The 12134-nt window shown below is 36.6% G+C and overlaps 2 protein-coding genes across 3 annotated transcripts; one reads left to right on the top strand and one right to left on the bottom strand.

The window, feature by feature from the left end:
• Window positions 1-1853: 1853 nt before the first annotated feature.
• Window positions 1854-3479, bottom strand: LOC114723576 (uncharacterized). The gene is made up of 3 exons (XM_028909774.1): window positions 3408-3479; window positions 2451-3270; window positions 1854-2214 (listed from the first exon to the last, which is right to left on the bottom strand). Exons 1-3 carry the CDS (start codon window positions 3477-3479, stop codon window positions 2186-2188), a joined length of 921 nt encoding a protein of 306 aa, XP_028765607.1. The 3' UTR covers window positions 1854-2185.
• A 5784-nt stretch (window positions 3480-9263) lies between these two features.
• On the top strand, window positions 9264-11399 carry LOC114723580 (uncharacterized). Of its 2 annotated transcripts, none has more exons than XR_003738257.1 (3): window positions 9264-9426; window positions 10903-11052; window positions 11169-11399. XR_003738257.1 is itself a non-coding variant. In XM_028909777.1 (3 exons), the coding sequence occupies exons 1-3, from the start codon at window positions 9289-9291 to the stop codon at window positions 11219-11221; spliced, it is 261 nt and encodes an 86-aa protein (XP_028765610.1). In that variant the 5' UTR covers window positions 9264-9288; the 3' UTR covers window positions 11222-11399. The 2 variants fall into 2 exon arrangements, 1 of the variants encoding a protein (XP_028765610.1); XM_028909777.1 differs by having other exon boundaries at window positions 10983-11052.
• The last annotated feature ends 735 nt before the right edge of the window (window positions 11400-12134 follow it).

Below are 12134 nucleotides of genomic sequence, written 5' to 3'. Positions count from 1 at the left end.
GGACGCCGAGTGAACAGTGCGGCGGCGGTACTGTAGCAACCGAAAATTAACACCTAGAGAGAAAATTCCCACGCTCTGATACCATGTAGGAAATAGAATAATATGGAAAATAATTCTCTTGTATTTCATTGATCAGAATATACACATATATATACAAGTGAGAGGAGCCTCTGCATTAATGGCCCATTATGATAATATCATATCCTATCAAATCCTAATCATAATTACATAATATTTACATATCAAATCATATCATATCTCTACATATACCACCAAGAGAATCATGCCAGCCGCTGTTCTTTGATAAAATACAGAATGATCGCACTTGCTTTGGCTCATGCCAAATTTCTGTACGACAGTACTGAACCGGTCAAACCATGCACGAGGGCTTTGCTTCAAACCATACAAGGACCTCTTAAGGCGACATACTTTCCCATGCTCCCCCTGAGCAACGAACCCAGGTGGTTGCTCCATATAGACCTCTTCATGAAGATCACCATGTAAGAACGCATTTTTAATGTCTAATTGATGTAGATCCCAATCATAAGTAGCAGCCAGAGAGATGAACAGACGGACAGATGAGAGCTTAGCAACAGGAGAAAAGGTTTCGGAATAGTCAATGCCATAGGTTTGTGCATAACCTTTAGCCACAAGGCGAGCCTTAAGGCGGTCAAGTGTGTCGTCAGCCTTAGTTTTCGGAGTTAACACCCATTTACATCCAATGGCCTTTTTACCCGCCGGTAAATCGACCAGGGTCCATGTACCAGCCCGATCAAGGGCCGCCATCTCCTCTTCCATTGCAGCACGCCAACCTGAGTGGGCCAAGGCTTCACGAATAGTTCTGGGCACAGAGATAGTATCTAGGGAGGCAACAAAGGAACTGGATACAGGAGACAAGCGGTCATATGAAACAAAGGACGAAATAGGATGGGCACAAGTACGTTTACCTTTGCGAAGGGCAATGGGTAGATCAAGAGAGGCATCCGGGTCTGGAACAAGAGGTGTCTCAGGATTAGGGTCAGAACGAGGTTCAGTGTTGCTCAACTCAGGATCTGAGGGCGAGGCGGACCAGGGAGGAATAGAAGCTGGCGTGGCGGTAGTAATCTCCTTTGATCGTCGTGGATACACACGATCAAATGGTTGAACGAGTGCGGGAGCGGGTGCTTGCGACGACAGTGATGGTGAGGTGACAGAGTATATTAGAAGGTCATCCTCCTCCGCAGGTGGAGCAGGTGGGGAAGAATGCGAGAAATATGGTGTAGACTCCTGAAAGGCGACATCTGCAGATACTAAATAACGATTGAGAGTAGGTGAGAAGCAACGATAACCTTTTTGGACCCGAGAGTATCCAAGGAAGACACATTTAAGCGACTTGGGGTCTAACTTTGAAATAGATGGAAGTACATCCCGCACAAAACAGACACACCCAAATATCTTAGGAGCAATAGGGAACAAAGGCTTAGAAGGAAAGAGGGTAGAAAAAGGAGAGTTACCATCAAGAACAGAGAAAGGCATTCGATTAATAAGGAAGCAGGCAGTGGAGACCGCGTCAGCCCAAAATGGTTTAGGAACCTGCATTTGAAACAAAAGTGCACGGGCCACCTCAAGTAGGTGGCGATTTTTTCTTTCTGCAACACCATTTTGAGCTGGTGTATCGACACAAGACGACTGATGAAGTATACCATTTTGAAGCATGTAAGATTGGAACGAAGCAGAGAGATATTCTTTAGCATTATCACTTCGTAAGGTGCGAATAGAAACATTAAATTGAGTTTTAATCTCAGCACAAAAGGCACAAAAATGGGAAAACAATTCAGAACGATGTTTCATTAAATATAACCAAGTTGTTCGGGAATAATCATCAACAAATGTAACAAAGTATTTAAACCCTGCTTTGGACTCTACAGGACAAGGACCCCAAACATCAGAATGGACTAACTCAAAAGGGGATGAAACCCGTTTATTGACACGAGACACTAAAGGAAGACGATGATGCTTGGCAAACTGACATGACTCACAATCTAAAGACGACAAATGCTGAAATTGAGGATAAACTTTCTTAAGAAAAGATAGAGACAAATGACCCAATCGACAATGAACTTCAAAGGGAGAATGACTGCTAGCGCAAGCTACCGCATGAGACACCCGATCATCCAGTATATAGTGCCCACCAGATTCATAACCTCTACCAATAATCCGCCTCGTCAAAAGATCCTGTATCAAGCAATGAGAAGGAAAAAGTGAGACCTAACAGTTTAGTTGACGGGTGAGTTTACTGGGAGATAGGAGATTAAAAGCAAGTTTAGGAACATTTAGCACAGATGACAAACGGATAGAGGGTGTGGGATTAACAGTGCCAAAACCGAGAACTTGAGACTGGGAACCATCAGCGATGGAAACACTTGACGGATTGGCAAAAGCATTATAAGAGGAGAAGAGATGGCTGTTACCTGTCATATGATCAGTAGCCCCGGAATCTATGATCCACTTTGAGGAAGAAGAAGCAAGGGCAGTAGCATTATTACCTGTTGTAGCTGCGGCACTCACAGACGGTGTAGTAGATTTTAACTGGGCATACTCAGCAGCAGAAATCGTGACTGTGTCACTGGCTTGTGTAGCCACGTGGGCACTGGCTTGTGTAGCCACGTGGGCAGAGTTATTCCGTTGCTGTTTATTCTGAAGTTTTCGACATGTGCGTTTTGTATGCCCCGGTTCTTTGCAGTAATAACACACTACCTCACTGGAGTCAGAAGGGGCTCCCCCTTGCTTCGAACCACCACGGGTAGGCCCCCCGCGGTTATCAATGGGACTACGAGTCTCATAGGTGCCCTTACTGAGCAAGGCACTTGTAGGAATACTAGCAGCTGGTGGCAAGAGATTCTCAGCTCTCATTACTCTGGAAAACACATCTTGAAGGTCAGAAATTTCAGATCCGGATAAGATTTGAGACCGAACTGTGTCGTACTCAGGTGGGAGACCAGTAAGAAAGCTCATAATAGCCATTTGCTCCCGTTGCTTATGCTGAACCTTCAAATCAGCAGTAAGAGGCATTAACACATTCAGTTCTTCATACATCCTTTTAAAGTCCATAAAGTAAGCTTTGAGAGGACGATCCTGTTTTTCAGAACGATAGAAAGCTTTGCAGACCTCGTAAACACGAGAGATATTTCCTTTTCCTGAATACAAAAAATCTAAATAATCCATTAGTTCCTTAACCAATTCACAGTGATTAATAGAGGGAATAATCTCACTGTCAATGGAATTACGGATCTGGAAAAATAGCCGTGCATCATCCCGCAACCAGGTCTTTTTGGAATCAGTTGTTGGAGGATCATCAGTCAGATGGTCTTCCTTCTCAATGCTCCGCAGATAAGGCGAATGGTTTTACTCCAATCCAAATAATTTACCCAAGTCAACTTGTGATCAGTAATTTTAGTAATAGTTGGGACAAGCTCCGAGACAGATTTAATTTCCGCCATAGATGAAGTGCACTAACCAAAGGGAATGCGAAAGAGTGTTACACAGGAACACAAAGCACGATACCTGGATTACCTAATGAATACCAAAGCAGTGAAAATGCCAACAGCTACACAGGGAGCTGCAAACAGAACTGAATTGCACAAACAGTGGGCCGGAGATGCGCCAGAAACGAAACAGAACGCGCAGAAAGCAATAACCGTACGGACACTGTACGGACGCCGAGTGAACAGTGCAGAGCGCCGGAAAGTCGATCACAGTGCAAAGCGTACGGACACTGTACGGACGCCGAGTGAACAGTGCAGGGCGGTGGCACCAAGGGAAGCGTCGGGAAGAGGGTCACGAGCTCACACAGTAATTTTGGTACTGTAGCAACCGAAAATTAACACCCAGAAAGAAAATTCCCACGCTCTGATACCATGTAGGGAATAGAATAATATGGAGAATAATTCTCTTGTATTTCATTGATCAGAATATACATATATATATATACAAGTGAGAGGAGCCTCTACATTAATGGCTCATTATGATAATATCATATCCTATCAAATCCTAATCATAATTACATAATATTTACATATCAAATCATATCATATCTCTACAATAATAAATATAAATATTTTAAATTAAATTATTAACTTTATTAATCTTTTCAAATTAGTTAAATATGTCTTATATTAAGGACTAGATGTAGTATAACATGTATTAGATGCTACTAAATGTTTCTCTACGAGAAATGCTTCTCTAAGTACAATAACACTCATTGTTTAGGCCATGGATCCCATGGATGTCGCTGAAGTTCAAAAGAAGATGAGGAAACTGTTCAAAGAGTAAGTCATTTTTCCAGTCTTCCTATGAGGAACATTCGTTGGCATTTGGGACAGGTACAATAATGATGATGTGTGTAGTATTGAATCATTGTTTGTTGATAGCTCACTTCCCCCACATTATTATCGTACTTTTTTTTATTTATCTTCTGTTCGTGATGATATCTTGTCTCACACAATAGGCTAAGAGCTTGGGAAAGATTCTCTTTGTGACTCTGCATAAGGTGAAAAATTAGCACAAGAAGAATTAAGTAGAGAAAAGGAAGTACATTCTGTTGTAAATATTGCACGTGAGTGTGTTAAAAAAAAAAAAAAATCCCTTTGACATGTCTGTTCCTTCTTGTGGACAGACATCTTATTTAAGACGTGTCGATTCTGGAGCTGCACCTTTGGAAAATACTCAAATGCATATTGGTGAAGAAAGAAGAGGCAATTCGATCAAAGGCCAAATGCAAATAGATTATACCAAAAACCACATTTCCCTTGTGCAAGCTAAATTGATCAATTAAAAGGAACTAATCATATCAGGTATGCACTAATGTGAATGTTTTCTTCTTGGAAAATATAAGCCTCTTTATGTATTTTATTTTATTAAACGCAATATGTAATTGTGATGTTATTTATAATTATAAAAATAATGAGAAGCTAATAAGTTAAATTGAAAGAATGAATTTTTAAAAGAAAAACCATACATAAATTTATTTATAGGCATGTTTTATAATACCAATGAATGTAAATTTAACTTTAATGATTGCGAAATTTATGTTTCATATATTTCTAGACTAAACTTTCTATATATATATATATATATATATATTTATGTATAATCCCAATGCTTTACGGCATTGGCTGCGCTCACATGTTCTCAGACATACTTCGTTTTCTGCAAGTTAAAGACATTGAAAGAAAAATAAACAAGTTACATATATTTTATTTATGGGTTAATATAAATTTTAACCCTTCAAGATTGTTTTCATTTTGATTTTGGTCTCTTAAGCTTTAAATCATAGGTTTTAATCTCTCAAATTTCTTATTGGTCCCCATAATCCAATAAAACTTGAACCATTTTGCCCCTAGAGGGATCAGAATTTATGATTTAAAACTTGAGAGATTAAAACCAAAATGAAAACAAAATTCAAGGATCAAAGATTATATTAACTTTTTTATTTATTTTGTCAAATTTATATAATTTTATAATTTTTAAACTTCTATACATTTTACTTTGAAGACATTCAACCTTTATGAAAAACTATTTTAAATTTATGGAAAAAAAACATAGATTCCTGTTTGAATTATAGCTTTAGTTTCGGAATGATTATTATTCAAATTAAGTACTGTTAGTGCATGGTTTCAGAAGATCCCTGTTTTAGGCAAATGTAAAGATAGCCATGTGATTTTTCGTTGACCTACATTCCCTGCTCCCCTAGTTTACGGGTATGGGAAAATTTATATTTTATATAGTCTTCAAAATTTCTTCATTGTTTGCTTGATCTATAAGCGTGTGAATCATAATTCATGTTGTATTTACGACTATTTGATCTACTTGGTTTTATTTTTATTGGATAAATTAATCTTTGATTGAATTTTGGAGTGCAATCCAAAAAGATATTTGATCTTTATGATATAGGTGTAAGGTAGGATTCAAATTAGTTAAGTTATTTAATTATTTATAATAAATGTATGTCGTTTTTTTAAAATAACTTTTTTAGTCATGTGCGGGTATGCCTCTGGCCGTTTTATTCTCTTCTGGGGAGTTCAATAAGCCAAGGATACCACAATTCAACTTTGCTATAGGCGAGCTAATGAAACTTTGAAGTAGGATGATGGACGGAGAAGAACCTTTCTAAGTGCAATGCTCGGAAATCGTCAACGTCAAATGTCATTGATAAAAACTCATTTACCATGAATAATCAATAAGGATACTTTAAAGAAGAAAATATAAATTTATGAGACAAAGTGGATTGATATTTTATATTTAGAATCAAAATGAAACTCTTGTTTATTTCTTATATTTAGGATATTTAGGACTGAAGGTAGTAGGTTTTATTTGTAACAATTAGCAACTTATCCCATATCTTATAGGGCGAATGACATTAAAGGGCTAAAAGATTGAATTATTATTCTTAACTGGATACAAATTTGAAAATAAAAAATAAGAGTTAGAAGTCTAACAAGTACTTAAGTATGAAGGGAAACTGTATACCAAAAGTTATAAATACTCTACTAAGCATCCCATTATACTCAATGTGAGACTTAGGATCCCATACTACCAAGTCTCTATCAGTTAGCCCCTATGGATAGTTGACGTCTTAATGGCTACATCCCATGGCATTTCATTAGGCATCGTACCAATTAGAACCCTCCATGGGTAGCCATCTCCTGAGTCGTCAATAGCTTGGCTCTGATACTAATTAATGGGTACCTAAGTGGGATGAGGAACCCTAACCTAAAAACTAGCTGTTGAAGTCGGAGAATCAACCCACTTGAATACCCCATTATCAATTGGTCCCGATGGAAAGTGGACATCTCAATAGCTTCACTTCATGACACTTTACTCTACAACCTGCCAGTTAGAACCCTCCATGAGTAGCCTTCTTCGGAGCTATTAACAATTTGGCTTTGATGCCAATTAATGGATATATACCTTAGTAGGATGGGGAATCCTACCCTAAAAGCTAGTTGTTAAGGTGGGAGAACCAGCACAATTACATATCTCAAAAGCTTTGATAACAAATGATAGGAAGTAAGGTAGAACAATAGGAAAATAGAGTTGAAACTAATATTGACGCCAAACAACCACTTGTTACAATACAAGATATCACTTGTTCAACTCACACATAAGAACACTCAACTCACTAACATACTGAAATACATATAAGTATGATGAAGAAATACTCTCTGTTTCTATCCTTAACCTGGCTTTTAAGAGGCCAGTCCTCTCCATACTCCACTTGAATGCAAAACAAGTCCTCCCCATTCAAAGAAACTAAAGGCTAATATAAGCCAGAAAGTAACCAACACAGTCCCCAAAAGATCCTTTGACAAAAGATTGGTCTAAAGCACCTCTAGAGCCATTCTAACTTTTAGCTTCTCTCTAAAGTGGTGGAAGTCTTAAAGTAAACTACTTGACCCCTGGAAAGTGTGCTTTTCCTTTTGCTTGCATTTTCCTATGCTTCTTTTGCTAGGTATGGCTAGCTAAGATGGTTCTACCATTACCTTCCCCTAAAAGCTACACCTTGTCCTCAAGATGAGAGGTAGAGTTTGCAACCAGAAAGGTCTTTTCAATAGAATCTGGTTTTGGCTTTAGAACAGTAGCTAACCCATGAGTTGCTCATTCAGGCATTTTCCAATAGTCTCAAGACTTATGCGAATATGAAATCAAATTTGTCTGTGCTAAAATTTTTGCTCCCACCTGGAATATACGTGTGATGCCATCTGCTTGAATGATCGTACCATTCTTCATCAATTCTTTGGCCATCTTTTTAACTTCTATGCCTAAGAATGTACTTCTATTTTCTTCTTTTTCTCTTGAAAAATTGAAGCTGACAATTACGTTCACCATAAGCTGTTCCTCTCGTATCAGTAGAATTGAAAACAAAATCTTGATCTTCTGTATAAGCAAAGCTTTATGCAGTAGGTTCTCTTCCATTAATTGTTCCTTATGGCTTTGTGTTGGCTACCCCCAAGAATATTTCCTACACTAACCCATACTTCAGCGTTGCCAGCAGAGAGTCATTTAGGACAATACCCAATTCAAGTTTTTTATATTCATTATATCAGTTTTTTTAATCATATATGATCATGTTTCGTATTTTTTAAATATTATCATTAAACAATAATTTCATATAAAAAATAAGACATATAACTCTAAAAAAATTTGACATAATAAATATAAGAAATTTGATACAAATATTTTATTTAATGGGCTTTCCTTTGCGTTTAATGGGCTTTCTTTTGCCCAAGGGGTTAAGGCCCTCTAATAAAGTTTTCTCAATTCGTTATTTTTGGGCCAAGTACTGTATTCCAAGAAACCATTGTTGAATGATCCATTGGGAATGAATAGTGCAAAAATATTAGGAAAAATTATATTAAATTCTTTTTTAAAAAAAACAAAAAATTCGGCAAAAAGGTTCCATGACGATTACAAGTTAATTAAGAGCTTAAAAGGAACCTAAGTGTAAGGCATTTTACAAAATACTAATAATAATTTATATAAAGAATATTAATTATTTTTAGAATTTAATAAAATACCTCACATATTTGAAACGAGAGTAATATCCAACAATCTCCAGATTATCGTTTGATATGGTGACAGCTAAAATTTTCCTTGTCTAATCTTTTGTTTATTATAAAATTGATTGGAAACTAGTTATTGAATTTTGTTCGGTTGATTTATAAAATTAATTCTGTAAATTGATTAAAAGAAACGATTAAAAATTAGTGGGAGATGGTTATTGAATTTTGTTGGGTTTTTTTTCTTAAAAAACCAATTCTTATAGAACATATTTCATTTTGGTCATTGCATGCATCAATATAGATTAGAAGACTCCAGAGAAAAGCAAACTCACTATTTAAAAGATGAAGAATAAAAGTTCAGAAATATAAGAGTTGTTTGTTTATGCTTTTATTTTTGTAAAATAGTTTAATAAAATTATTGCCTAAAACAAGTTTTGAAAAAAAAATAATAGTTAACTTTTAAAAAGATAAATAGGTGATGCTGAATATTCTTATAATAGTTTTAATTACTTCCAATATCAAAATTTATCAAAATAACTTATTTTTTATTTTAAAATTCTGAAATTCAACGAGTATTTTTTGTTATTTTTACCAAAAAAAATATTTATTAGTAAATATTTAGATAAAAAGGAGGAAAATATTACAACCGCGGGTGACGCACCCACCAACATCATCAATCAATCTATAGGTTGAATAAAACCTTTGGTGTCGGATGCCAGTAGTCGCACTCTTGCATCACCCGGTGAAAATGGCATTCGAAGCGTCTTCGTCCTTGGGCCTAACCAACAAGACAAGTGCAGCTGCTGATCCCAAAGTCGGTCTTTTGAAGGAACTGAAGAGTCACGAAATCGCCATAGATGAGCTCAACCATCTTCCATCTTCTAGGGTATCTCCTCTTTTGCTGCTTTTTTCTTCGTTCAATTCCCGTTACTCGTCTCCTAAATCTTTGCTCCAAAGCAGGGAATTTAGTTGATTCAGCCAACGAAATTTACAAGCATTAGGCTGTTAGGCTTCGGTAAAGTTTGGAAGAATTAACTTTTACAGTTTTGATACTTACGAGTCCAATGTAAGAACTGGCTGTTCAATCAATTTGTAAGCTGAATGGAAAGTTTGGGAGAAATAACTTGTAAGCCCTATTTGGAAAGTTAATGGGATGTTAAATTTTACAATTTTTCCTTTCAGTTACAGATAATTTGTGTATGATTCTTTTTGTTGGTTTAATCATGGGGCACTGAGTTGCAAACAGAAATTTTCACTTTAGAGAAAATGACTGCAAGCAACTTAAATAGAGGTATCTAATTTATTCCCAATTTAATATCTTCTGGATTTTGTGAGTTTGAATTGAAAGTACCACTATATTCTTGCCTCTGCCTATTATTGATGCAAGGGATCTTATGCCTTGATATGGCTAACCCAGTGACGATATTTAGGGGTATGGTGAGAACTGTGAAACTTTCTTATTGCCCTGAATTTCCTATGTTGTCATATGACCCTCCGGCCCGCGATATATGTCCTATTCTCCCTGCATTACTTGGTCCAAAATATAAATTCGCTTTGATAATATTTAGAGTATTTAATACCTTTTTCCTATTTTCCCTTTTTTCCAATTAAATATTATAAGCAATTACTCCTCTGGTCCTAAATATAAGATCCTTATATTAGTGTGTATAAGGGTCTTATATTTAGGACCGGAGGAGTAATTCATTATAATTGATATAGTCTTGACGGTAGATTTGGAAAGTTTTACAAATATTTTATGTCTTTAGTTATTTGACTTCCATTCAAGTATCAGTTTTTGTTTGTACGCCGTTGTTAAAATGAACCTATATTGGGAACCAAAGAAGTATAATCCATGAACAATGTGACTCATTCCTCAAATTCCCTGAAGTATATGGGGAAAACATGTCTAGGTGGAAAAGAAAACTAATTTTCTTTATGCCATGTCTCAGTTTTCAAGCATCGTTCCCCCCCCCCCCACCCCAACCCCCCTTTGTCCTAGATTTGAGTGTTCTTCATGTGATGGTGGAGAAATGATGGATGTCCTGTGGGTGTGTTTAAGAAGGTTGAACATTGTAGCGCTTATCATTGAAGCCCTATTGCTTACTAAAAATAGCCTATTTTAATCAGGACAAGATGATGACAAGCTATAGAATATAGATCACCATGGTTGAAATGATAACTTGTAATCTTGTCAATTTAGTTCCCGTATCATAAAGACGGCTGGTCACTTTGTTTTGATCTGTTTGTCTGTTGGTCACTTCCTACCTGCTATGAATAATAATATTGTTCTGTTATACAACCTCTTTCTTTTTTAGTTATTACTTTCTCTTCTACTTCTTGTTCTTTCTCTCCCTTGTGTCAGGGAAACATGCACTTCCTTGTAACTGGCTAGGCTTGAGAAGACACATAAACAACTTTAGGATTTCATTTTTCCTAATGTAGGCTGTCTATCAGAGAAATGGGAACTTATTTTTCCGCACAACTATCCAAAAAGCAAAAGCAATGGAGCAGAGTAAGAAATCATTACCAGTTGACTTTGTTCTTTCCTTAAATAAAGCCAAATGCTTTTAAGTTGCCAAAAAAGAAGTCCTGATAATATTTTCTCTCTAAACTATTGCTGGGATGTAGAAGAACTTGATTCAGCCAAGGCAACACTGAAAGTTCTGGATTCTTCCTCATAGCCATAGTGCTTACGTATTTTCTGAGCGTTGATGGTAAGTCGCTGGAGATTCACTCAAGATCTGTGATATTGTAATGTACTAGATTCTGTAAGTTGCATAAAATGCTTTCACTTCAGTGATTTAATTCTAGGCTACATGATGAATGTGTTGTGAATATATTTCCTTTTTGGTTTTTCAATACAAATTGAGTTCAATTTATTCTATATTTTTCTTTATTCATTTTTATTCTGTATACTCAATAGAACTTCAATATTTGATCAAATCGTCTAATCTAATAAATTAATAATAGCTTTCATTAGAGTCCTTTCGGTCCTGAATGCCCTTCAAAAAGGACTAGTACTTAGTACTTTTCATATAAGTGAGCCTAGCAAAATTTGTTAGGTGGATCTCACCCCATCTCTCCCATCACTCTCTCTCTCCTGCACGAGAGAATACGAGAGAATCCGTACGTGTTTTCATCCCCATCTGGACTGGATGCTGGATTGATGGCTTGCACCATGTTGCCTCAGCTGGTAAACAGTGTTTCCCTCTTCATGCATCGTTTTCATTTTAGGCCAATGTTCTTGTAGTCTAATGGTTTAAAAGCTCCCTCATAAGTAAGAAATTGTGGGTCTGATTCCACTTATAACTTTAAACCCTTATACCCCTCTTAACAAGAGAAATAGAGCTGCCATTTTAGTCCGCTCCTAACCAGCAAGATGATGTGATGGGGGGCTAGCAAGGAGGAAATAGATATTTTGTCAAAGAGGCCATTTATCCCCTTGCCCTTAGCCGCAACATGGCAACATCAACCACGTAATGTGATTCTGTTCTTCACTTCTTTTTGGCTTTTCATTTCTCATTTTGGTTCTCTTACCTACCCTTTACTGTTACTACCTTGTGAGGTTGAGGATGCTGTTATGTACTAGAGTGG

The sequence above is a fragment of the Neltuma alba genome, unplaced genomic scaffold (genome assembly GCF_004799145.2).
Source record: "Neltuma alba isolate B1F8T4 unplaced genomic scaffold, ASM479914v2 tig00012146_pilon, whole genome shotgun sequence".
Taxonomy (NCBI): Eukaryota; Viridiplantae; Streptophyta; class Magnoliopsida; order Fabales; family Fabaceae; genus Neltuma; species Neltuma alba.
Note: the sequence above shows the minus strand (reverse complement) of the source record. Positions and strands in the feature narration are given on the sequence as shown.

What these genes read in the sequence shown, in the direction of transcription:
- LOC114723576 (XM_028909774.1), bottom strand. Translation starts at nt 3,479, where the DNA reads ATGGCGGAAATTAAATCTGTCTCGGAGCTTGTCCCAACTATTACTAAA. An exon ending in CTGATCACAAGTTGACTTGG is followed by an intron (nt 3,271 to 3,407) that starts GTAAATTATTTG and finishes CTATTTTTCCAG; the next exon opens with ATCCGTAATTCCATTGACAG. An exon ending in GGCTACTGATCATATGACAG is followed by an intron (nt 2,215 to 2,450) that starts GTAACAGCCATC and finishes TGCTTGATACAG; the next exon opens with GATCTTTTGACGAGGCGGAT.
- LOC114723580 (XM_028909777.1), top strand. Translation starts at nt 9,289, where the DNA reads ATGGCATTCGAAGCGTCTTCGTCCTTGGGCCTAACCAACAAGACAAGT. An exon ending in ACCATCTTCCATCTTCTAGG is followed by an intron (nt 9,427 to 10,982) that starts GTATCTCCTCTT and finishes TTCCTAATGTAG; the next exon opens with GCTGTCTATCAGAGAAATGG. An exon ending in AGCAAAAGCAATGGAGCAGA is followed by an intron (nt 11,053 to 11,168) that starts GTAAGAAATCAT and finishes GCTGGGATGTAG; the next exon opens with AAGAACTTGATTCAGCCAAG.